This window comes from Drosophila serrata, unplaced genomic scaffold (genome assembly GCF_035046125.1).
Source record: "Drosophila serrata isolate PLE 108 unplaced genomic scaffold, ASM3504612v1 contig_240, whole genome shotgun sequence".
Taxonomy (NCBI): Eukaryota; Metazoa; Arthropoda; class Insecta; order Diptera; family Drosophilidae; genus Drosophila; species Drosophila serrata.
In genome coordinates this window covers 4,797,111-4,823,493 of record NW_028257138.1, presented here as the reverse complement: position 1 = coordinate 4,823,493, position 26,383 = coordinate 4,797,111, and the positions used below count along the sequence as shown (strand labels likewise).

The window sequence follows — 26,383 nt, the reverse complement described above, 5'->3', positions numbered from 1 at the left end:
TTTAACTAATTTAAAGTGTGCGAAATGCAGGAAAGTGCCAGCGAAGAGAGCGCCAAAGCGAGATTGCAAAAACTAAACCAGAAGCGCACACGCACACACACTCGCGCACCTACACCAGCGCAAAGTGCAAAGTCAAAGTGCTCGAAAAGAAAAACAAGAAAAGATACAAAAACAAAGCAAAGGCAGCAAGACGGTGCCAAAAGTATTTAATAATTTAAATAGACAGAAATCTTAGTGGGACGTGAGAAAGAAGAAGAAGCAGAAGAAGCAACAACTATGCGTGTGCGGGTGTACCAGTGTGCGTGTGTGTGTGTGTGAGAGCGCGCGGCAGTGCGTGAGAGCGAGCGAGCTGGCACTACATCAGCTGTTTGGACACACGATCGAAAGTCGCTTCCTCTCTTTCTTTAGCTCTCTGTGGCTCTTCTTCACCCCTTTTTAAATGCGAGTTTATCTGTGATTTCGTTTGGTTTATTTATTCAGTGATTATGAGCAGCAGAAGCAGCTTTCGGCGAAAAAGTGCCAGCAAAGCGCTGTTAAGAACAAAATAGAACAGTATAAGAGTGAAGAAAAATATCAAATTCAATTAATTAGCACGCACACACACACAGGCGCACGATGTAAAGATAATTAACTGGACTCTTTATTTTTAGCCAAATTCCTTTTGCTAATTTGTGCCGTTCTCTCTCTCTCTCTCTCTCTCTCTCTCTTTTCCTCTCTTTCGTTTCTCTTTGCAGCTTCTCGAATCGCGAGCATAAAAGAAACCTAAAAAAAAGAAGTGTTAAACCAAATGTTAGTCTAAGCCTTAAGTGTAAACTAGTTTTAACGAAAACCCCTCTACGGAACACAAAAAGAAACCGCAAACGTGTTAAACAAAGCGAAACCAGAATTTAAACGCGCCTAAAAACCAAAAGCTTCCACAAACAACAACAAAATTAATCCAACAAGAGAAAGAGGGAGCTCCAGCGTGTAGCTCTCCCTTGGGCCCAGCAGGACCACAATTTCATCCGCTCCCGGTTACCCGTAACTCGGCAAAATAGCTAAGTCCATTTTGCAGTTCCTCAAAAAGAAAAAGTCCCATCATAGTAGTTCCCAATCCGGCGAGGGCAAGCTACAGGCGCAGTCCAGTTGCGAGGAGGAGGGCGGAGCGGCAGCGGGAGGAGCCGGAGGAGGAGCCGCAGCGGACCAGGCTACTAGTAGCAGCAGCAGCAGCGGCCCGTCGCCAGCAGCCGCCGCCGCCAAGAGCACGCCCTCCGCCGCCACAAGCACCACGACCGGTTCCGGCTCGGGAGCGGCAGCGGAAGCGACTGGAGCATCTGGTGGTGCATCCGGAGGAGCAGGAGCAGGAGCTAGCGGTGAGGATAACGCTCAAGTGTCGGCCAGCGCCACATTCCGGCTATCATCGCTAACGGGTACCATCTCCAAGATGGGCAACAACGCCACCACGTCAAACAAGAAGGTAGATGCCGCCGAGACGGTGAAGGAGTTCCTCGAGCAGGCCAAGGAGGAGTTCGAGGACAAGTGGCGCCGCAATCCGACCAATACCGCCGCCCTCGATGACTTCGAGCGGATCAAGACACTGGGCACCGGTTCGTTTGGCCGCGTTATGATCGTCCAGCACAAGCCCACGAAAGACTACTATGCCATGAAGATCCTCGACAAGCAGAAGGTGGTCAAGCTGAAGCAGGTGGAGCACACGCTGAACGAGAAGCGCATCCTGCAGGCCATCCAGTTCCCCTTCCTTGTCTCGCTGCGCTACCACTTCAAGGATAACTCCAACCTGTACATGGTGCTGGAGTATGTGCCCGGTGGCGAGATGTTCTCGCATCTGCGCAAGGTGGGACGCTTCTCGGAGCCGCACTCGCGCTTCTATGCGGCGCAGATCGTGCTGGCCTTCGAGTACCTGCACTATCTGGACCTCATCTACCGGGATCTGAAGCCGGAGAACCTGCTGATCGATTCGCAGGGCTACCTCAAGGTGACGGACTTCGGGTTCGCCAAGCGGGTCAAGGGCCGCACCTGGACGCTGTGCGGCACGCCCGAGTACCTGGCCCCCGAGATCATTCTCTCCAAGGGCTACAACAAGGCCGTCGACTGGTGGGCGCTGGGTGTGCTCGTTTATGAGATGGCCGCCGGCTATCCGCCGTTCTTTGCGGATCAGCCCATCCAGATCTACGAGAAGATCGTGTCCGGCAAGGTGCGATTCCCGTCGCATTTCGGCTCCGATCTGAAGGACCTGCTGCGCAATCTGCTGCAGGTGGACCTGACCAAGCGCTACGGCAATCTGAAGGCGGGCGTCAATGATATTAAGAACCAGAAGTGGTTCGCCTCCACCGACTGGATTGCGATCTTCCAAAAGAAAATCGAGGCGCCGTTCATTCCGCGGTGTAAGGGCCCCGGCGACACGAGCAATTTCGATGACTACGAGGAGGAGGCGCTGCGGATCTCCAGCACCGAGAAGTGCGCCAAGGAGTTTGCTGAATTCTAAGGGAACTCTCCGCCAGCCAGCCTCTCGTCCCCTCTCGTCGTTCTGCAGGCGTCTGCATCCAGGCAACTGCGCAACTGTAATTGTATCTGCTATTGCGTTTGTGTCCTGCAACTGCAACTGCAACTGCTCCCGCTGGTGCCACCGCTCTGGCGTGGCATTGCGGAACTCGTCCTCATCGTCGTCGTCGTTGTCGTCGTCTTGTCTATATATATGTCTACTACTTACAACTACAACAACAACAACAACAACAACTGTAACAACAGCTCCAACCCAAAACTAAATCAACACCTACAACAACTCTTATCACATCTGCGTCTAACTGGGCAAATCTACTAAGCCAACTCCTGCTCCAAACATCTACAAGTACACACAAACACACACCAACTTCTGTCAACATTGGATTGCGCCACAATCACCACACACCACAAATTTACATAAAGGTGAGTACTCCACAAAATGTATTATCAAAACTTTGCTTTGATTCGCATTCAATGAGCTGACTTTGATCTTAGGGTTTCTGCTTAGGAAATATTTACTCTTATCAGGATAGATTGAGAGGGATAATGTATCAGCATAATAATGAGTATATTCCTTATTATCTATGAGTTGATCAATGATTTAGTCATTAGGTTGCCCCATATGTTTCACATTATTAGAATAAGCACATTGTTAATATACAAAACTGGGTCTTCCTAATCTAAACTTACATCATATAGAGTAGGGAACATTCGTTCGTTCGATCCTTATTTATTATGCAATATATCAATCTGTAAATTCACACAGATGGCTATTACTCACCATATTGCCGGATGAGATATTAATTTATTGACTATATTTCGTACTTTCTTTGGAGAATGCAGGCAAACGAAGGGTATTTAGGGCAAGGGTATATACTACTCCCGTTTTGTTTTTGTTTTTGTTTTGACTTTAGCCGGAGATTGATGGACGACGCGCCATTTGATTGATTGATTGCTGTGAGTGGAATGTTTTTGCTTGTGGAGCGGGCAAAACGAGTGACTGCCAGAGAGTTGATTATGAGACAAGAGGCATTTCTCTACTTTACTCCTCCGTCGTCATCGTCCGTCAATTGTAGGTTCTTTTAATTAGTTTCCCCCCCAATGACTGGGTCTTCTTGGTATCCCCCGGATGCTAGTTCTCTCTCTACGTGAGTTTTTCGCTAAAAAGAATATAACCACTCACTCGAAGTAGAGCCTGAGCCCCCCAAGGGGGTAAAGTACCCGTAAACATCGAATCATTAATTGCCATAAGCGTCAGAATGCGATCGTAAACGCAAACTGTAACACGAACTGGTCATAAGTTAGAGGCGAAACAACGACTCTAATCGCTTCGACAGACAAACTAGACAACTGATAAAGCCAATGTAAACAAATTACCTTATTTCAAAAGGAATTTATGGTGCTTAAAAGTAAATAGAAACAGAAGTTAAAAGTGACAAAAGCTCCGTTGTATAACCATTCAATGGAGATGTTTATTTTGTATTCAAATTTCAAAGAACTGTCTGCATTAAAGATAAGTTTTGTATACAAGCGTTTTGTATATTTTCAGGCTTTTTTTCCAGTTTCAATTGAATTTTGTTTTCATTGAAACAGAATCCCTGCCTTTATAGAGAAATGTATTCATTTTACACTTTAATGTAACCATAGATAAATCCAGTAATAATGTCCACAGAGATCTTATGGATACATACTTTGTTTTCTTTTTCAAGAACATTTTATGATTAACTTTAATAGGAATTTCAACTCTACATTTTAAAGTATCATAAAAATTACCCTAGTTTCTTCGAATTTAATTTAATTTAAGCAAATATATAATATTCTGCGTTTAAGATCTACTTAAACATAAGTTTGAGGGCGGAATCCCAAAAAAAAACAATCTCGACATATTTATACCCTTGCAGGGTATCATAATTTCAGTCAAAAGCTAAAAACTCAGTGAAGGAATCATTTCCGACCCTATAAATCATATATATTCTTGATCAGCATCAACAGCTGAATCAATCTAGCCGTGTCCGCGAAATTTTTAATTTTTTCAAAATTTGGATAATATTTTTATGGGTTACATCGTACAAATTGTCAAAAAATGTAACAAAAAATTAGTTTTCTACAATTGTAAAACTTAGTATGCAGATTTGTTAACCTTTCAAAAACTAGCACAGAAATTCCTACCGAATGAAATTTAATGCATTTTTGGCTTAGTTATGATCGGTTTTAGATTCGTACCTTTGCCCCAAAGGGTATTGCAATCTTTGGCTTCCCAAAGTTTGCTTCCTTTCTTGTTAGATCTTATTCTGCTACTATTTTTTCCATTGGAATTCCAAGCAACTCCCACAATTTTCACAGAAATGTATTCATTCACACTTGACCCATTTGAAGCAGCAGAAGACGTTGATGGGGAAAGAGAGAAAGCCATGAATAATGTCAAAGCAAAACGCAGTTAAAGAAATATATCTTTTATTTTATGAATCGTACTTCTTTACCCCATTTTTCCTGGCTCTGCTTATTGCGTGCCCGTTGGCCATTAACAAAATTGTGTTTCTTTCTTTATCAAAAGGCAAAACGCTGCTGGTAATTAATAAATTATATTAAGTTTTATGTCCAAACATTGCCAGAGAGCAAAACAAAACAATAGCGAGAGAAGCTCTGCGTGTGAATGCCGCATAAAGTTTAGAAATTGTGGAAATGTAAAAAAACTAGAAACTAAAAACTAAAAAAGGAAACGCAATCAAGAGAGTTGTAAATTCCTGCGAAAGGCTCAAACGGAGAAGAAGAAATGTGTTGCCAAAAAGTGCGGTAATCATTGACCATGACCTTGCCTGACCTTTTGGCCTAGCCAGAAAAATGAGACTCTATTTTCGGTTTATATATATATAGTATATATGTTTCTCCTCCGACTTCCATGCGACATGTGTCGTCTACAGTTTTATTGGCACCAATTATAATCATTTCGTTTGTTTGTTGTTCGAGAAGTAAGGCCATCAATCATTTGTTTTGGGCCAAGTCAATTAGAGTCCGTCCGCCGTAGTCATGGGTACTAAGTATCGCGGCATTAGTTTCTATACCTCTATTTACATTAACTCTACGGATTTTCTGATTGTTTATCAATTTGCGAATAGGGGGGAAAAGGGGTTATCAATGGAGGTGGGGTGATTGGGAGGCACGTCTTGGCACATTTCACTGATAAGCTAATTAAACTTTTGCAATCACTTAAAGGTTTTTTTGCCTTCACAGTAAAGATTGCTTGGGGTAATAAATAAGCAGGTTAGTGAGGGGAAAAATATTCTAGAATTAATAGAAATGTTTTTCTATAAAATTATATAGTTTTCTATGGAGATTAAACTGTGGTCAAGGGTACTTTTAAGCTCTTACCCCATTTAAACGTTGTCTCAATCAACACCTAACTAAAAATCTCTCTAAGAAAAGTCTCACCCAATTTGGCCACTCTGTTGTTAGCCTTCTTCTTCGAGCCTGATTGTGTGGCATTTGGCTGGCTTTGATTGCAACGCGGCCAAAGTTCAACACACAGCTGGATACTGTGTTCTCAGAAGTTGCAGCTCACAGATATATATATATCTATGTATTTTATTCACGCATTCGTCTTGCTCCAATAATCACCTAGACCAAGCCAAGTTTAGCTGCGGCTGAAAACGCCAAGAATGCAACTGCCAACGCGCTTGTGAATCTGACACAAAAGTTGTCTAGCCAAATTTGGTGGGAAACGGGGGGTATTTTCCGAGAGAGATGGCTTGTGGGGCGGGTACGTTGGATCGCAGACAGAGCCGGAGACATAGCGACTGACTCTAGGCCTTGTAACAGTGCCCTCAAATCGGTCTTGTCAGCACGCACGCGCTGCAACAACTAAATGGCGATAACAACAATAGCCAAAAGAGAGAGGAAACAAAAAAATAAACATAAAGAGACGGACACGAAGAGAGAGAGAGATACCAAGACAATGGAAAAACAATTAAGACACCGGTGGTGGCAAGGGAAAACCCGGAATATTTTCCAAGTATTCAATAAGATAAATGGTTCTGGGTGGCCCCCCCCCGGTGACCAATTTCATTTCCCCCATTTCCCATTTTTCCCCAAAGAAAGAGAGGAAAGAAAGGCAGCCAAAGAAGGGAAAGCAATACGGAGAAACCATAAATAAATAAATTTGTGCTAAAGTTTAGCAAATTCCAAGAGTTGCTCTGAATTTCCTTTACTTTCCAGGACTTTTAGTAATGTTTGAAGCCCTAAAATAATATTTTTCAAGGTTCAAAACTTGTATACTTTTTCCTAGATTACAATTTAAAGTTATCAAGTAATTTAGCCAGCTTAATTTGTGTACATTATTTAAGTTATAAACGTGATGTTTTCGGTTTTTAAGCATTTTTTCGAAGTAAACTTCGGATTGAGTCAACACGACGTATGAGCAATATATAGAGACGAATGTGCAGGGATAAGAAATGAGCGATAAAGAAGGCAAAGAAGCAAAAGCAAAGTAATGCAAAGCAAAGCTCGGAATTGTATTTTCGTTTTCATACGCATCGAGAATAAATTAAAACGATTTTTGCCTTTTGTTAACATTTTCGCTTCGTTTCATTTCGTTCAGTTTTTTTTTTTTGGGGTATAGAGGCCCTCTCGCTTTCGCAGACGGTTTGCTGTCTCTGTCTCTGTCTTTGTATCTGTATCTGTATCTGTATCTGAAAATTGTTAGGAGTGGCAAGTCGGCAGTCGAATGCAGGCTATAAAAAACATTTAAATTGAGACACAGCACCGCAAGCGAGGCAAACTGGGCAAAATCATTTAAATAACGCACACGTCGCCATGTTGTGCTCGTTTTAATTTTTTCTTTTCTTGTTTTATTTGTATTATTTTTTGCGTCTGTTTTCGTCTTTTTCTCTCCGTTTCATTTGTGCAATTATTTTCGTCGTTTTTTTGCTTTCAAAATTGTAGTCACTGTTTATTTATTTTCGCTACTCTTTCCCCTAGTTCTACTAGAAGAGAGAGTACTTTTGTTTTCGCAGGCCCCATAAATTATATATATTTTCGATCAGGATCAGCATCTAGATGATGTGTAGACATTTTTTCGGAAATTTCCAATTGTTTGTCTTTTATTTTTATGGGTATTTTGGGGCTGTTTTTTTTGCTAGTGACGGTTTTTAAATATGTTGCTGCAATTTATTTGTTTAAAAAACGTTTTCTTTATAATTACAAGTTCCTAATTTCCCTCGTTTTATATATATAAACTTTAAAACAGCTTTTCGTAGATAAAACCATTAAGATCTTAACCCCTCGTAAGATCTTTCCACTTAATTAAAGCGCATCTAATGTTCGATCTTTATAAGATACTTTTTTCTCGTACTTGTGCGGTGTGTATCTGTGAGATAAACGCCGACTTTTCAGCTCCCTCCCTCCCCCCTTTGTACCCTTACATCGTTTGTATCTATCTCGCACAGTAACTAGCAATTTTCATTCAGAATTTATGGGCAAATAAAATAGAATTGAACATGGAAAACGCTGCACAATGAAAATTGAAATTTTCTCTGTGTTTTTAGTTTTTCATTTTTATTCGCCATTCTCCATGCCGTTGTTTACCGTCCGTTATTTATGGACAGGTGTTATGTATGTACATATATATGAGTTTATATATACGTAACATATATGCAGTTGTTGGAGAGGAATGACTTCATGCAACGCCACAGAGAATATATACATAAAAAAACTGAATGGCAATAAAAAAGCCAGTAAAGTTTGCATATATTTACATTTTTCACTCTTTCTTTCTATTTGTCATTGAATTTCCTCGAATTAAAATTCATTGATTCAGTATTAATCTATCAAACACTCTCCTCCACTGATAAGCTATTTTGCAATTGGAGGCAAGAACATCGAGTGCCTCCTCCTCCAAGGCTTATCAATAGGAAAATCATAAAAAAAAAACTTATTGACGCCAGTTGTCATCCAGTAGTTGTTGTTGTTGCTGTTGACAATGGGCTAGAAAACTAAAACAAAACTGTGAGGGGAATAATAAAAATAAAACCAAAAACTAAAACAACAGCTGGTGGCGATAAGAACGAAGACGAGATAGAGCAAACAAAGGGAGTTATTAGATTCATATTTATGCACAGCCGCAGGCAAAGTTTTCTCACAAGTTTCCCTCCCTTTTGTTTTTCCCTCTGTTTTCCTTGCTTTTTTTTAATTTGATTTGTTTTCGGTTCCGTGGAAATGGGTTAAGAATATGCACCCCTTTCGGAGACAGTGGCCTTTAATAAGTAACCAGAACAGCGCACACACACAGTTTGTGAGCCAGTTTCTGGATGTTACATCATCATCATCATTATTATCATCATCTCGATGCATTCATTTCCATGTGTCCTGATAACAAAAGACAACAATGACTGCAGTTTTATTGTCATTACCCCCTATACCTCTTATTTTTTTGCTTTATTAACACACAATTATAGGTTATAGTCGTGCGTCTAATTGAATTTGATAAAAACCAGGTAGAGAGGAATACAATTAGAGTGGAGAATATATATGTATATAGTAAGGGAATTAGAGGCTACTGTCTCTTTCACACAAATTCAATACAATTGACATGTAATCAATAATGATTGTTGTTGTTGTTTCCTGACATTGAAAGAGAGAGGGGGCGGCGTGTACTGGTGGCCAGGTGCTAGGTAAAGGCAAATAAATGAATTTATATATAAAGGTTTTTCTCTCTCTTTTTTTTTACCTTCCCTCACGCAAGTCACAATTATTGATTAATTATTTTGTGTGTGTGTTTGTGGCATTTTTTTTTCTTAAACACTAAGGCTTAGTGGGCGGCAAGGAAAGGTCTGCACTTGAACCTTTTTTTTTTCTTCTGTTTGCTTCTGGTTGCCTTTCTTTTTTCCCCTTTTTGCATTAATTGAATCATCAATCTTTTGGATGACAAAAACACTTTACCCCGCTGGCTGGCCTGCCTTCATTTATTAAGGTTTCTTTTACGCTGCTTTGAATTTTCCTTCCTTCCCCTCAGTTACTAGTTTTTTGTGGCTCAATTTAATTGGGTTTTTACGCATGCAAATGGTTTCTAAGCTCTAGCTGACGATGGTGACGTCAGTTGCGTACAATTAGAACCAGTTAAAGTTCAGGCATTCTCCTTTCTAATCATCGAAAGGCGATTCTAAAGTGTCCTTGACCCATTATCACCCCATGAACTCCCTCTAGTAGCTGCTTTAATCGCAGCTGTTAATGTCCGAAGGCCGTTAAGTGATAATTTAGCTAATTCCATGCACTTACCTTGGACACTGGCACACCATGACGTATACGCAACGAGTTTTGCATATATTACGCATACGCAGTGTTGTCGCCAGTAAGTTTTGCGATTAAAGTCGCTTTGCGCGGTGAGTACTCGCTCAGCTGTTGCTATTGTTGCCATAGCTATTGCCATTGCCGTCGAATGCTGCCAACAGCAGATAAATGTAATTACAGTCTTATCATAATTACGAGCGAAATGAGAGCAGAGCAAATAGATAATAATGCGGGTGTAACAAGACTAAAAAAAAGGGATGCAGGGAGAAATGAAAATGATGACGATGGATGTGCGATGCTCATCGCTCACACACAGCCGTAGCATTTTCCCACTGAATTTTCCGCCCCACTTTCCCTCTCCCCTGGCCTCCTCCTCCTTCTTCTTCGCTTCAATGTTGCCCCGTCCGTAGTTGTTTCAAATTTTAATTTTATTTTATTGCAGCGCACAAATTGTGCGCCATGTCGCCGGCGGCGCTGTTGCGTGTAAGCTCCTCATTCCCATCCCCATCCACATCCCTTATCCTGTCCCGGTTGTCCTTCTCCATTGGTCTCCTCCCATTATCCTCAGTGGCTTCCTTAGGTTGCCAGTGTATGAGTATTTCAGTGAGTGGCATACGAGGGTCGTTTCAAATATAATGTTGGGCCCATATTATTCGGGGATTTTATGTTATTATTTTTGGTTTTTAATATTCAATCATTTCTTTTTTTTTTTAAGGAAATTCCTTTATAAAGGGAAATTCCATTTGATATTATATTGCAAATATGGGTTTTGAAGGGTTTTGTTTTTAAAATATTTTGATTTCAATGAAGAAATATAATGTTGGGCCCACATTATTCGGGGATTTTATGTTATTATTTTTGGTTTTTAATATTCAATCATTTCTTTTTTTTTAAGGAAATTCCTTTATAAAGAGAAATTCCATTCGATATTATGTTGGAAATATGGATTTTAAAGGTCTGATATTGTCTTGTTTCTATAAACTGTTGAAGTCAATGAAAAAATATAATGTTGGGCCCACATTATTCGGAGATTTTATGTTATTATTTTTGGTTTTTAATATTTAATCATTTCTTTTTTTCATTTCCATGAAATGTACGGAAATTCCATTTGATATTAATTTGCAAAGATAGGTTTTATAGGTTTGACATTGTCTTGTTTCTCTAATTTATTGAATTCAATGAAGAAATATGATTTAATTAAGTTTAGTCTCTAAGAATTCTATTAAAATGTCATATGTAGGCTTAATTTGTACCTCTATTCATATGCATATTTTTAGGTTCCACATTATTTTTATTATAGTTAATTATATTTTAACCCAGAATTGCTTAATCCACCAACGTTTTGTTGGTGCGTTGGTGTGTAATGTTAATTGCCATCATGCGCGCGCAAGACAAGTTGAGTCTCTTTATGTCCACCTCTCAGCCCGGGTATCCTTCTGGCCCTCGTCTCCGGCTCCGTCTCCGCTTGCGTTTTCCCTGCGGGCACCAGTTGACCCAGCCCCGGCAATCCATCCAGCTTGTGCCCTGCCCTGCCCTGGCCTCTGCCCTGCCCCTGGTCTTTAATTACTTTCGTAGTTAATTTTGTTACAACAAAAAAAAAAAAAAAAGAGAGAGCGACCGAGCAAGCAACACCAAAAACAATGACACTGTCAGTGCAAAAATTGAAATTTGCTTTTAATTTGCGCTTCTGTACCCCCGAAAAAAAGCCCTCTCAGAGTTTTCCACAAGCCCCCGAACCTCCTTCTTGTCATGTTTCCGTTTCCTGTTCATTTCATTTTCAGGGTTGTCCCGGGCTTTTCTTTAGTTCAGTGAAAATGTGAAATTCAGACGAGATAAATAACATAACATAAACGTGAAATTTTTGCTTTAATTGATTTGTCTTGAGGGCATCGATTTTCCCTTCAGCTTTTCCTGCGCTATCACGACGATGTCAGCTTTCGCTTGGCATGAAAATTGATTTGATTTCAAAGCCAAAAAGTTTATTGACATTAGATACGGCGGCGTGCCTCTCTAACCATTTATTTCTTTTATTCCTCGATTGGCCCCAAAACTTTTCCACACTTTGATTTACGAGCAGCAACAGCAGCGGCCAAGTATAAGTATCGATGGGAGGGCGCCTTGATAATTGGCATGCCGATCCCCACTCGCATTCCGATTCTGTGTTCTTTTCATTTGTATTTTCATTTTCTTTAATTTTCCTCTTTTTTCCCTCTGCATTTGTCTTGCATTTGTTTTGTTATTAAACAAAGTTGAGGGTTCAAAGCGAGTGTGTCTGTGTGTCTGGGAGAATAAGCAGACCAGAGAATTGGGAGCAACAAAAGCGCCGAATGTGAATTGCAAATTGCAGATCTTCTCGTTTTTGCGTTTATTGAACTTGCCGTCACAGAAGCATTTTCTTTGATTGACCAGAGAAGATGTCCGCCAAAAAGGGAAACTCATCATCGACGGTGGCCATTGAAGTGTGAATCAGTTGGGGGTTCAAGGGGTGAAATCAGTTGAAATCAGTTGAAAGCATTTTCAAAAGGAATAGAGGCGGAATTTATATTGCCAGATACTCGTTTTCTAGTCACAGAAGATGAAGAAGGCGTCTAATTAAGATGCTCAAGCCTGATGGAAATTCTAAAACCCTGAAATCTAAATGAATTTTGTAGTTGAACTTAATTGAAGGTTTGGTATAAAGGAAATGGGAAATTATAGAAGACTTTTACGAAAAATAGAGGTGTTTTAGAGGATAGTAGAGTGTACGAAAATAAAGGGATTTAAGTTAAAAGTAAACCTAGGACTAAGAAGAAAGTCATAGCAAGTCACTCCATTAAAAGTACTTAGCCTTAATAACTTCTTTGCTTTCTGAGAAACCTGATTCCTTACCAGATATACCTTCTCTGATAATTAAAAGCTTCCCGAAAACTGATGACCTAAGCTAACACCTATTTTCTAAAACCCCCTTGATGGAAAATCCTTTGAATCTCCTCCAAAAACCCCTTTCATTACCCATATTCCCCATTGTCTTATCTATATACTGAAAGATATGCTATGCCAGGGCTCTCGAGCTGTCTCACAAATATGTGATATTTTGAGGCAGGGAGTTAAGCAGTTGACAACGAAAACGACGACGACGTGTTTGGAAGGCACTGAAGATTGCTGACATAGTTTTCCGACCCCCAACTCGTGTGCTCAGTGTGTGTTTAGTGCTTTGTGCATTTTAGAAAAGGCCAAGTGACTGCGACCTGGGGACTAAGTGGAGAGTGAAATAGAAACAGAAACAGCAACAGAAACTGAATCTGAAACTGGGACTGGGACTGGGACAACGAGAACGACACATTCCCAGGTCCCACCCACTACCCTTGCCGCATTCACAGGTAAAATCCACCTGAAAGCTGTCCAACCTTTGAATATTTGATGGCCTCAAAACACAGACTGCAAAAAATGCGTAATTACCGACAAGGGAAACTCGACAACTGACTCCTTGGGAGGAAAAGCGAGTTTGAGTATCTATATCTATATCTGTATCTGAATAGTTGGGTGAAAGAGCCACCTATAAATAAAGTATCAAAAAATCGTGATACGACATTTATAAGCCAAGGAAAAGTGTAAATAAATTATGCAACTCAATAATCTCTTAGCCCAGAGAAGGTGAAAAATTGCACAAAGGCTTTTAGGGAATGCTTTTCTTATTTGGCAAGCGAGCTCTTTGGATATGAAAAGCGACAACAGCTGGTTGAACAATCAAAATACTTTTTCCTTAGCTCATTTTCATAATATTTCCCTCGATATATATAAAACCCGTTGATATATGTTCATTTATAGATTGTATATGCACAATTTCTATATCTAAAGATATTTTTGGCTTGTCCACTCTCGGTTGTCTCGGTTTTTCGCTGATTTATTGAAATGTTTTTCGTCTGTTTTTATATTATTTTATTTTTTTTTGTGACTGTGTTGGATCAAGACAAAAATTATATTTTCTAAATAATTTAATTTATTTTTCATATGATTTAAGTATCCGTTGCTATATCATAGATGAAAATATGCTGAAGCGTATACATATATTCTTTTTGATTGTTCTTTTGTGCCAACATTTTTGTCATTGCGTGTAGGTCAAATATGTTGCCCGGGATTTCACCTGCCGGCTGCCCATTTCCATTTCCATTTCCACAAGAAAAAGGGGTTTGTTCTTTGGCAAAGTTTTCAAGCTTACCCGGGGGAAACTTGTTACACCGAACTTGAAATGTTTTATGCAACAAAGAGATTGTATGAATATTTCAGTCGTTCATCTTTTGCTTTACAGCTTTGGATATCAATATTAAATACGTACGCTTTTACTGCATTAAGGTTTTTTTTTTGTGCCTTTTTATTTGAGGAGAGAGACCTTGAAGGCCGTAGATAACTTGGATGATGGGTGAAAGTTTGTTGCCAGTCTTCCATTAGTTTGGTTACTTGACTCACGTAATGCCCACTCCTCCTCCGCCTCCTCCTCCTGTCTCATCGATGGCCGTAATTTTGGCTTTATGTAATTCGAGACAATGGCGGACAAAAGATCTCTTGTAAATTCAATGCCAAACTCCAACGCCAAAAGGTAGCTCACATTTACAGGCCCCGATACCCGAGTATCTGAGTATCTGAGTATCTGAGTGCCGCTGCCTGAAAGTCTGGATATTGCACCTCTCCGATTTCGGTTACCCCAAACTTGTATCTGTATCTGTGTATCTATACCTGGGCTACCTTTGCGTGGGTGCAGCGATTCAGTGACGCTTTTTGTTTCAACGATAAAGCCCGCCGCCTGAAAATACAACAAACTTTTTTTTATATATATATATTTTTATCTTGTTTTTCCTTTTTTTTTTTTGTTTAGTATTCTTTGTTGTATTTGGTTGTTGGTTTCATACATGCATATATGTAAGAGATTTAATATAACACGCTGCTGTGGCCCGCTGACGTCATAAGCCCCACTGTCAGAGATGTCTACGCCCCTGAAATAGGGTGGAAAGGGGGTCGGAGTGGAGCCAAGCCATGTGCCGCGCGGCACTGATAAGGCGAAAAATCTATAAAACTTTTAACATGCCAATATTGCTCCGGGGACATGGGAAAATTTCTCTCCTCGCGGGAGTTTTTCCGCCGGCGAAAAAGGCGCCATCAAAGGGGGGTCGATTGTGTGGGTTTTTCCAAGGGTTTTCCATAAGGTTGTTAGCTGTGTGTGTTTGAAGTGGTCATAGAATAGTTATCGTTCAGCTGCAGCCTTAATTGCAAATTGCTAAAAGTAATGGATTGCAGTCTTTATAGCTTCTTGTAATATGGCATATTTCTTGGGAATATTAAGGTGTTATTTTAATGTAGTAGTTTATTAAAGTTTAACAGAGAAATATGTTGAATTTTTATAATATAGAAAAGGCAGACAGTTCCATTAGGTGTTTAATGTTTAAGCTCTGAATTATTTTGACACTAGCTGTGGATTTTGAAATTCCTTTTTATACCCTTGCAGGGTATTATAATTTCAGTCAGAAGTTTGCAACGCAGTGAAGAGGCACCTCCGAAGTTTTGAAGCTATCTGAATGAAACTTTGTAGTTAGCCTTCTATATACTCTTACTCGTATATATGTCGAAACGGGCCAGATCGGACGACTATATCATAAAGTTGCTATAGGAATGATCGAAAAATGTTTACAAAAAAAATTATAACATTTTCAGTTTTCAACAGAATTTGATCAAATTCGAGATATAGCCATTTTATATTAGTCTTAAATTTTGTGTTAAATTTTATGAAAATCGGACGACTATATCATATATGTGCCAAACAAACGATTGTTTGATGTAGAGCAAAATGCAAATCAGTGAATGATAAACAGCAAATATAATATGTATAGGTGAATGAAATGAAAGCAGGTATTAGTTCATTGTTTTTTAACACAAATATATATAATTTATATTGTATGGGTTCCTAGTCATCGAAGTTCTATCTACAAGGGTATATAAACTTCGGCGTGCCGAAGTTAGCTTCCTTTCTTGTTCTAAGTGCCCTACTCCCACGATATTTGTTTTAGGAATATTCCATTAAAAACCTATATAATCCTAACTGATTCATTGAATCACTCAACATAGTTCTTGGGTTCATTAATATTTGGTAACCTCTCTTTTTTTTTTTTTTTGGTTTTGGTTAAAAGAAACAACCTTGACCCAGCTGAAAACGTGAAATATCCAATAGCCAAATTAATTATATTAATAGAATCCGATTCCGGCGCTCTAGGTTTTAGCTGTTTCTTGAATATTAGTTAGTTTAATGCCCGAAATGAGTTATGGTCAATGCTTGAGCTTGATTTTTGATTTGATATGCGACAGAGGTTAAGAAACCCGAGTAGGAAGTGCCTCAAGTCAAGGTTGATTGGTGCCGGATCGTATTGAATCGAATCGAATCGAATCGGAAGAAGTCAAAGTCGATCGAGGCGAGAGCTCAATAAATTGCGAATTATGCAAATGCATGAATGCTTGATTGGGTCTGCAGACAACAAACTAACTCTTTAAATATATATCTATATATATTCCTGACTCCTCTGCAGCATATTCCCCCCCTCCATCTGCAAAAGTGGAAGAGAGCTCGAAAACTCAGCCCCGGAACAACAGTCATTTCAAGCTGGAAGGACATGTGGAGAAACGCTTCAGGACAACCGGAGGATAATCGTAACAGAAGCATAAATACAAGAAAATAATCATTCATAACCATATAGCATATATATATATAACCGCGAGACTACAGATATTTAGTTGTAACGTAGCTTAGTCTTAACTGAAGAAAAAAGAGAAAGCAAGAGAAAAACCGAAGCAAACGGAAGCGAAGAGAGAGTAAGAGGAAATCCATCAAAGAGACAGAAAATTTCATTACATTTCGATCGATTTCGATTGATTGATCACTCACTAAACCACTGCAGTGTAAACGCTTTAAAAAATTTTTAAATTAAATACAAAAAAAGGTTAAAATTAACACAAAAAAAAAGAAATTATGGTGCACACAGTGCGCTTGACAAAAAAAACAAACAAAGAAAGAAGCAAACACAAGGTGTAATATGTGTGTGAGCTGATGAAATGAGTTTGAAAAAAAAGAAAGATACAAAAATAAAAGCCAAAACTCGCCCCAAAATGAGGACACTTGTGTCGGCCGGAATGTCCTCCGCCTTCCTCCTGCTAAGCGAGCTTGCGTTCCAAGTAGCCATCCCCATAAAAAGACGTGTCTCTAGATATTTATATAAATATATATACATATATATATATATGCGTATATAAATGTTGTACAATCAGCGACGACGTGCAACAATAAATACCGCCCGCCCAACCCAAAAACTAGAATCAGAATCAGAGTCAGAACCTGAATCAGAATCAGAACCAAAATCAGAGTCAGAGGACATTATGCTCATGGACCATTTTCCACAACACTCATGAATAGTTATCCATCCATAAACACACATTCACACTTCATTCATCAATCCACTCAGAAGAAAACCCAAAATATAAAAAGCATTCTAAAGCAAAGTAAAAAGTATCCAGAAACAACATTTGAAACGCAGCAAGAAATATATATAAAGCAAAAAAAGAAAACAAAATCTAAATGTTTACATTTAAGCCACATAAAACAAAAACATGAAAACAAAAAAAAAAAATCAACTGAAATTTGTGTGTATAAAAACGTATAAAATCTAGCATTAATGAGAACATGAGATGAAGGAAAGTAGTAGAAGGATGTCGGCGGAATCAAGTCTATATATACACGAGATTGAAAAAGAAGCATTATACTTACCAAAAGGGAATATCATGTGGTAGAGTATAATTATTGGGAAATGAGGAAAAAAATGAAGCTAAAAGGCAAAGGCAACTGTGTAGCAGTTACGTTTATATATATATTCAAGTAAATATCGATCGGAGTATATATATTTATACATATTTGTTTCGTTATGTGCGGAAAGGAATTAAGATCGTTTCATTAGGAGGAGATTTCGTGATTCTTTTTAATTTTTTTTAACTTCTCCGTATTCCTTTCTTCCCCCCCCCCACTGTTATTATTATTATTTATTTTTTAAAAGTCAAGACTTTTAAATTATGTTGTTGTTTGTGAGAGGAGAGGAGAGATACAAATAGCGAGCGAGAGCAACTCGGGATCGTAACAAATAAAAAATTAATTTATATACATAATTTTTATGTTTGATATATATACATATATGATCATTTGTTCTACTAGTTGCGAGACAAAAGTCATAAATAGGCATTAATTAAGCATCTAAATTTAATGGTAACAAATAAAAGTAAAGAAAAACAAATTTAAAAAACGGAAATCAATCGAGTAATAAGCAGACGATGATGTTTGTAGCCACGAATGTTCACATCACACCACATCTATAAGAATTGTGTCCCCATCCCCCCTTTATATGAAGCATATACACATATATTTATGTGTTTCCGATCGATGAATCCTTTGTGTCCTTTTTCCAGTCACCCAAAAAATAAACACCAGGGACACAGGACACAAGAAACAAGAAACACAGGCAAAGCGCAGAAACATACACACACATAAGCATATACTGAAAATAATCTACGGTAGTCTGAGCATAAAATTTAATGTGGATATATACCTAAATAAATATATATTCGAAACATATGTGCAGTAGAGGAAGGAGGAGCCAGGAGATCGGGAGAAAGTCAATCTATAAGTTTGTGCAATTTTTTTGTTCGTTTTAGTTTTGTTTCTTAAAGATGCAGAGATACAGTATCTGAGCTTTACTATCTGACTAACGATTTGTATGCTTTACGTTTTATGTATTAAATAATTAATTCAATTTGTGCACTAATTTGTAATACCCTCTAATCTTGTTTTGTTTGAGCTTTCTCCTTAGTCCAAACGTAGAGTTTTTGCTTTTAGGAAGAGAAATCCTTTTCGTTGTTGTTTCATGTGTGTGCGTGCAAGATTCGATAAGAATATATATTAATTAATATATACATATATATAATATTTAATATATGAGAGATGATGAACCGGTACGCAGGAGGATGAGAAAGCAAAATTCAAGTTATTTAATTTAGTTTCTACATTTAAGTTTATATAGCAAGCGCATATATATACAAATATATATATACATATATATATTTAAAACCAACAAATAAGATGGAAAATCTTAAAAAAAAAAAAAAAAAACAAGAAACAAACAACCAAACAAACACAACAAACAAGCAAACATACAATAAAAAAAAACAAATTTGCGAAAAAAAATGAAAAGAATTATAAGTAAAAGATGATATAAAGAGGAGAGGAAACAAGAAAACACAAAGGAAAAGAAACAAACAAACAAAAAAAAACCAATAAAATGAATTTGAAATCCTTAAAAAATATATACACAAACTGTGGGCGTTATTATTAAAATCGTATTGATGAAGGTGAAGATTTCCACAGATTTTCTCTGCAGGATGAGGAGAAGGACCATCTGGTTTCCTCCTTTTTCTGATATGTGTCTTTGGATTCCTTCGATTGAAAATTCTTTATTATTTTCTCCATTTCAAGTGCATCTCCAATGAAAACACAGTCCATTCCATTTGCCGTTTGCCAATAAAGGGGATTGGATCTTAAAGTAAGTACATATAATAGTTGATTTGTGTTTAAAGTTATAGCTTGCTTGATTTAATTTAATTCATTCATTCATTCAAAGAAAAGCATATCATTCCTACGTATACTTAATATTTCAGTTTCACTCAAGCACTTCACTGAATTCACTAAATTTTAAAAAAATATTGCACTTAATGTTTTAATATTATCAAAGAATATACTTATACTGATATTTAATTATTATTACTTTAATTTTGTTTCTTATTCTATTCTTAGTTTGATAGAATAAATATTATATTGATTAATTGCACATTTGTATATAAATAGTATGGTTTTATAGATCCATTTTCACTAGTAATATCGTTTAACAGATCGATATAAAAAATGACATTACTAACACATCGTTAATCTTTCTTAAATATCGAAACATAAAAGAATATTCTATCAATCTCTTATTAAAACAAAGTAATATATTATTACAACTCAAAAGCAATCAATTATTTTGTTCAAAATTCTCCTATTTCCAAACACACATGGCACTTTTTGTAACCGTATCAATTTAAGTTTGTCTGCTTGTTTCGTACTCCCAAAGTTTTAGACCCTAAAAAAAAGAAGTGAAAAACTTTCCAAACCGACAAGAACAACAAAGGAAACATGAATATAAAAGGAAAATAAAAGAAAGTTACAACAAAAAAAAGGAAAAACTGAAAGAAAAAAAGGGACTGCGGACTGTCAAAAAGTTCTGCATAATTTTTGGTTTGTTTCGTTTTTCTTCCCTGTTCCTTCCTTCCTTCCTTCTGATTTTCCATAGCATACACCTTTGACACACTTGCCAAGGGGCCATTTTCCTTATATAAGGAAAAGTCTAGAAGGGGGGGAAGTCAAAGGGGGAAGGTAAATAAAACGAGAAACTGCTTTTATTTTGCTTTTTCCTTGATTTCGACTGCAGACAAAAAAAGTTGGCGTGTGTACATGCTATGTGTGTGGCCCAAACACACACACTCTCTCTCTGTGTGTGTGTATGCATATTTATATGGAATGTGAGGTTACGGACGTCTAAGGTTATTTATAGCAACACTTTTTTGGCCATTCTCGCATTACCTCCCCTTTTTTTGGGGGCTCCTTCTGCCCCGGTTGCTCCTTTTGCCAAGTTTGTCCTTAAGTTGGCCAGGACATGCACGAAGGGACAGCTAAGCAGCTTTATGATTTCTCTCTGTATGTGTGTGTGAGTGTCCTGGGGCAAGGGAATTTTCCTTTATGCAGGCCAGCGACGGAAAATAATAATTCCCAACATGGCCAACTGAACAATCGGAGAGGAGAAAAGCAAGGAAAGAGAAGACATCAAAGCGGAATTTTCCGTATAAACGAGAGAGCAGGGAAAAGGGAGGTTAGGGGGAATGGAAAGCCCCATGGGAATGGGAATCTTTGGTGCGGGAAATGCGATGAATAGTTTTTGCGGAAATTCGGCTTAAATTCGATGCAAGAGTTGAAGAAGGCAACTTGGGTTGAAGTCTTGAAGATTTGAAGAGGCGACTTTAGTGAGTTTTAAAAAGATAAATAAGTTTTTGTCAGAGAAAATCTCCCTTGTATTTTTCAAGAGATTTAAAAGCCACTTTCAGAGAGAGAATTATAAATAAATGGTGTTACTTGAGTTTTATTTAATAGCATAAAGCTGTAAATATTTCTCCTTCTATCATATTATATAATTTTTAACTTTACAGAATCATTTATCAAGTAGTTACGTTACCTTACAGTTTAAATTAAAACCTCATTTCCCCTTTTGTTTCTATTACATGTTGCTCTTACATTCTCGCATTATTTATTAACCCTTTTAATCATCTTTCCTTTGTAATTATAAATTCACGTGTTACTGCCTTTGCTCATTTTAAATTGAATACAAATATAATTAAAGTGAACCTTTGACACAAAATTAAACAGCCAGACGAGTTGGTATTGAATTAATTACAGAATGTATATCGGCTGGTATTAAGTGCGATGTTAAAGCTGTTTGTTCAGAGTGACTTTTGGGTGGCTATCACCTCGTCGAGTATCTGGTTTGAAGTGTTTTTCTGGCTTGGCTGGCAAAAAAAAAGAAAAACCAAAGGAAAGGGAGAAAGAAGAAAGTGGCGACGCTTTTCAATGTGTCGCCGTCTTACCAATTAGGTTTTCCCCCTCATTTTCCCTCGTGTCTCTTTGCCTTTATAACCAATTGTGGCTGTGGAAATCTATATGGATACGATGGTGACCTGGCCTTTGTGCTGGATTTGTGCTGTTCCAGCAAAAGGTGGCAGTGGCAGGCAATTGGTTCTGGTAATTGGAAAATAAGTTGAAAATACGTTTTATGAGCGAAGGACTCGTCTTTCTCTCTCTTTCTCTGCTGATGTCAGGTCTTTGAACCAAAGGAATCCTATATGAGGTGATTGATTAGAGAAATATTTCTAGGAATTTGGGAAACTATCTACATACAGAAATGCGAACAAATTTGTAAGAAATATTCGATAGGAATGATGATGAAATGCTGCGCATAATTTATCTCAGAATTCATACGAATTTAAATCTATATTAATCAAGAAACTATATTTCGGTTGGACAGACGTGAAAGTGCGGTAAATTGAGCATTGGCCAAGGCATTCCGTTGGCTATTCTTGATATATATGTATATGATATATATATATATATGGCACTGTATTTCTATATATTCCGACAGCTGTTTAAACACACATTCCGAGGGTGGTGACAGAGGTTGCTCTGAGCTCTGGCACGGGTTAATTAAAAGTCTATTCATCAGTCGCCAAGTTTTAAAAGGGAGCAACTTTACACACTGACTGCGAAGATTGATTTGTCACGAGCAACGTTTCCACCCCTTAAAAGTATTCGCACATGCCACAAATTAAACTTAGAACTCCCTCAAAAGTGATTAGAGTAGAGCCGCAGCTTCATTGGATAATTGTTAGGCTTTGACTTCGGGGCTGGACTGCAATTTGCTGCTGGTTGCATCATCCACAGCGGAATAATAGTGCACTCGACAAAAAAAAACTAAATTTTATGGCCCTCATTTCATTTTGGGACCTAAAAGGAGGGCTATTAAAACATACATCAATAGATACTTAAATGATAAAATAATATTGTTAATAAGAAAGGAAACAAACTTTGGAACGTCAACGTTTTTATTTCTTTTAGCAGTTTGTAATCGAATTGCCACTTCGAATCATTGTAATTTTTATATAGGATTTTTTTTTTGAAAAATCAAAATTTCAAAAACTCAAAACTTATCCAAAAACTCATTAATTTTAATTCGGAAAATGTTCATATTTTAGTTTTTACAAGGTTAACAAATCTGCATACTAATTTAAAAAAATTTAAAAAATGCAATTTTTTTTGTAAAATTTTCATAATATTAACCACGTAAAATTTTTTTAAAATTTTGAAAAAATAAATTTTAGCTGCACATATCCAGATCAATTCGATTTTAAATGCTGATCAAGAATATATATGGCTTACAGGGTCGGAAATGACTCCTTTACCAATTATGATCAAGAACACCTAAAATATATCCCTTATAGAAAATATTCATCAATATTTTTATATGTTCATTTTTTGTACAAAATCGCAGTTTTGTAAATATCATAACTAAGCCAAAAATGCATTAATTTCATTTCTGATTTCAATTCTGTGTTAGTTTTTAAAAACCTAACAAATCTACATACTAAGTTTTAAAATTAAGAAAGTTAAGTTTTTTTTGTTAAATTTTTGACATTTTTTAACGATGTAACCCCTTAAATTTTTTTTTTTAATTTTGAAAAAATTTTATTTTTGCAGGACATAGCTAGATCGATTAGGTTTTTTATGCTGATCAAAAATATATATGGTTTATAGGTTCGGAAATGACTCCTTCACAGCTTTTCAAGCTTCTTACTAAAAGTATAATACCCTGCAACTGGTAACCCTTTACATTTCTATAAATTAAATTTTTTTAAATGTATAAACAGAAAATAGTCCATGAATTACATAGGGAAATCTCTAATAATTAAAAAACCAATTAGTTTATACGTTATTCTTTTAAAACTCATTATTAAAATCATACAAATAACCTAAAATAAACTAAAACTAATGGGAAACTTTAGGTAAACATCAGTTTCACTCGGGAACTTTGAATATTTAAAGAGAAGAATTTCCAAAGTGTATACAGAGAACCCGCGAGATAGCTGACGGGCAATTTTAGTTAATTATTTACAGAGGGCATTGTGTTTTTGGCATTGGATATTGATAAACAGTGCCGGCGGATTGACCATACTCCCTCCAGAGAGAATATCAGAGATCCGATTCGGTTGCAGCTGCAGTTTTGAATTCATTTTCCAACTGGCTGAGCACACATAGTGACACCACCCACCTACAAAGCGAGGAGGAGGCACCACCCCCATTCCGTTTATAGATTGCATATAGAGTGCATGTATATATACCTCTTTTTTGTGGCCTTAGGTTTTACGGTCCAGACTCTCGAATTTGTGCAATTATTTCAGTGCATTTACTGGTAATTAGAGCGGGAGGAGAGCTGATGAACAAAAGCTTCTGGCGAGAAGTTGTTAAGTGCAAATGAGTAATTCGCCATAATGCGCAAATTCACTTCCAGCGATTTGGTATTCAGCTCAGAAGTTGCTCTCTATATATACATATATAACATATATATCTAGAGAAGCGAAAGTATCTTTCGATCAGTCGCTAGAGATGTTCCCTGCTAATTCCCCATGAGTAATAGCCAGCAAATTAGTCCAGACAAACACGTATGCGGCATATACACATAAAATTACTCATAAAACGCTAAATAAAAGGCAGGGAAAATCTGCTTAAAATACCTTAAGATACATATATTATATAATATATATATAGTATATGCCACAGAATCAACCACATATCGTGTCTTTAACATTTTTGTTTATTTATAAGAATCTAGAGGGAGGCCACACAATGTTGAGGACAAAGAAATAAATTAAGAAAATTAAGTCTTGATTTTGTTCTTGAAATAAAATACAAATATTTCAAATATATATCTTCAGAAAAGATCAGGGATATTTCTGTATATATATACCTGAATCTATATACAAATGTATTTAGATACCCGTTTGTTTTAGCAGTTCCACATAATTGTATTATCAGTTCCATAAACTGGAATTTTATTGACCAAACGTTATTAACAAATTAGGAGGCAGCAACGCAAGGGGTAAACAAACAATGGACAGCAAATGAAAATAAAAACATTGTATACACACAAAATCAGCAGGGTGCTAGGTAATTGAGGTAGAGAAAAGAAAACAACAAAATTAAATAAAAAACACTTTGAATTATCTCACAAAGGGAAATTGCTGTGATAATTTATTTTCAACCGCATACTCTACATATTTCCATTATAAACCCAGTAAATCCCGCATTATTTAAAGGGAAAGAATAATATTAATTGGATCAAAATCAATTAGGTTGCGATATATCCAACAACAATTATTTTTAATTAACCTTTAATACATGCCGTACCAACTGGTGTGTTATGAGATTACGTTAGATCCCTTAGTTTATTTTTTTTTAATTGCTATTATTGTGTTCTATTTTTAGCAGCATTATTGGAAGTAAAAAAAAAAAAAACAGAGACCGAAACAAACAAATATTACTCTTTACAACAATGCTTATTTATTTATGGCTTTATTTTTTCGATCGCTGAAAGATTCTCTGAAAACTAATTAGAGAGCATCACTTTGCATCTTAATATCTATGTGTGGCAAATGGAAATTAATTGCAGTGACGGATAGGCCGGCAAAACTTGTTGCCAGTCAGTCAGTTTGTCAATCTGTCAGTTGGTCATTCCATCATTCCGGCATTGCCAAAAATATACTCACAAACTGCGCCTGCGTCGAACTTGAAGAAATGAGTACCAAAAAGACACTTTCAGGCAGCAGCCGAAAAGTGTTTTTTTTTTTGGAAAAGTAAAGCTTTCCTAAGATGAACCAGCTGCTTATACTAACTTGGGAGAAGGCTCTGTTTTTCTTTTAGCGAGTTTTCCCTATACATGGACAGTGAGTGTGTGTGTGTGTGTTATAAAAGCATTTCCCCCCTTGGCGTCTCAAATCTTCCCACGAAAATTGTGACAATTACGTCAATTTCGCGCTGATTTTTCTTCGTCCATCCGTATCCGTAACTGCAGATGTATCTGTATCTGTAGCTGTAGCTGTGTAGGAAATATCTCAACTGCTCTGAGGCGGCTCCCTATTTATTCGTATCTGTAGATGTATCTGTGAGATGTAGATGTATCTGCATCGCATCTCTTGGCCAGCCATTCAATTCATGTTCACACGTGTGTTTATTTTGCTCCGATTTTAACGCGGGGGCGTCGTTGTCAGTCAAAAGGTGATTGTGGATGTGGGAACGGGTTACGGGGCGAGTTTTTTTTGGGAAGCCCAATGTGTGTGTGTGGGTTATGGTAGTACCAAGTGTTACGGCATTTGTGGCATTGGCTTTCTGCCACTCTTCAAAAAAATGTCGGGGCCACACAGCTCTTTTTTTATACTTTTATTTGAGTGCCATTAAATGATAAAATACATTTTAATTCATTTTCATATTGGTGGAATAGAGTAAAATTGCGGTAATTCTCATTGATTGCATTCTGCGGTGAAATGTTGTGCATTTTTGTCGCTTTTTTTCTCTTTACAAATTATTTATATGTGAATGCAAATGATTTTTAAAGTTGATTTACAATTACATCACAAATATTAGATTATAAGCTTTGTGGTTTTTGAAATGCATTCTCCTCCTTTCTGTGCAGCTGTTCATTTGTAGACAGCTGAAATTAAATTGAATTTGAAGGCAAAATAAAAATATATACAGTTAATAATCGAAATAAAGCTGGTAAATTGGTCTTATGATGTTTTTTAGTAAATTGAGTCAAGCTACATAAATTTCAAAAGGAAATTAACACTTTTTGCATTGGTCAAGTTTATTTATTTAAACCCTTTTTCAATGTGTGAATTTTTTATTATA

General features: G+C 37.2%; 1 protein-coding gene across 3 annotated transcripts in view; it reads left to right on the top strand.

Moving 5' to 3' along the window:
- Positions 1 to 26,383, top strand: part of Pka-C1 (Protein kinase, cAMP-dependent, catalytic subunit 1) — a 134,180-nt gene that overhangs the window by 525 nt on the left and 107,272 nt on the right. For 2 of the 3 annotated variants that reach the window (XM_086830713.1, XM_086830712.1), the window contains exon 2: positions 735 to 2,925. In XM_086830713.1, the coding sequence (XP_086686839.1) occupies positions 1,424 to 2,485 (1,062 nt within the window). In that variant the 5' untranslated portion in view covers positions 735 to 1,423 and the 3' untranslated portion in view covers positions 2,486 to 2,925. Of the gene's footprint in view, positions 1 to 734; positions 2,926 to 16,334; positions 19,148 to 26,383 lie in introns of those variants that run through there. The other variant, XM_086830711.1, reaches the window with a different exon arrangement.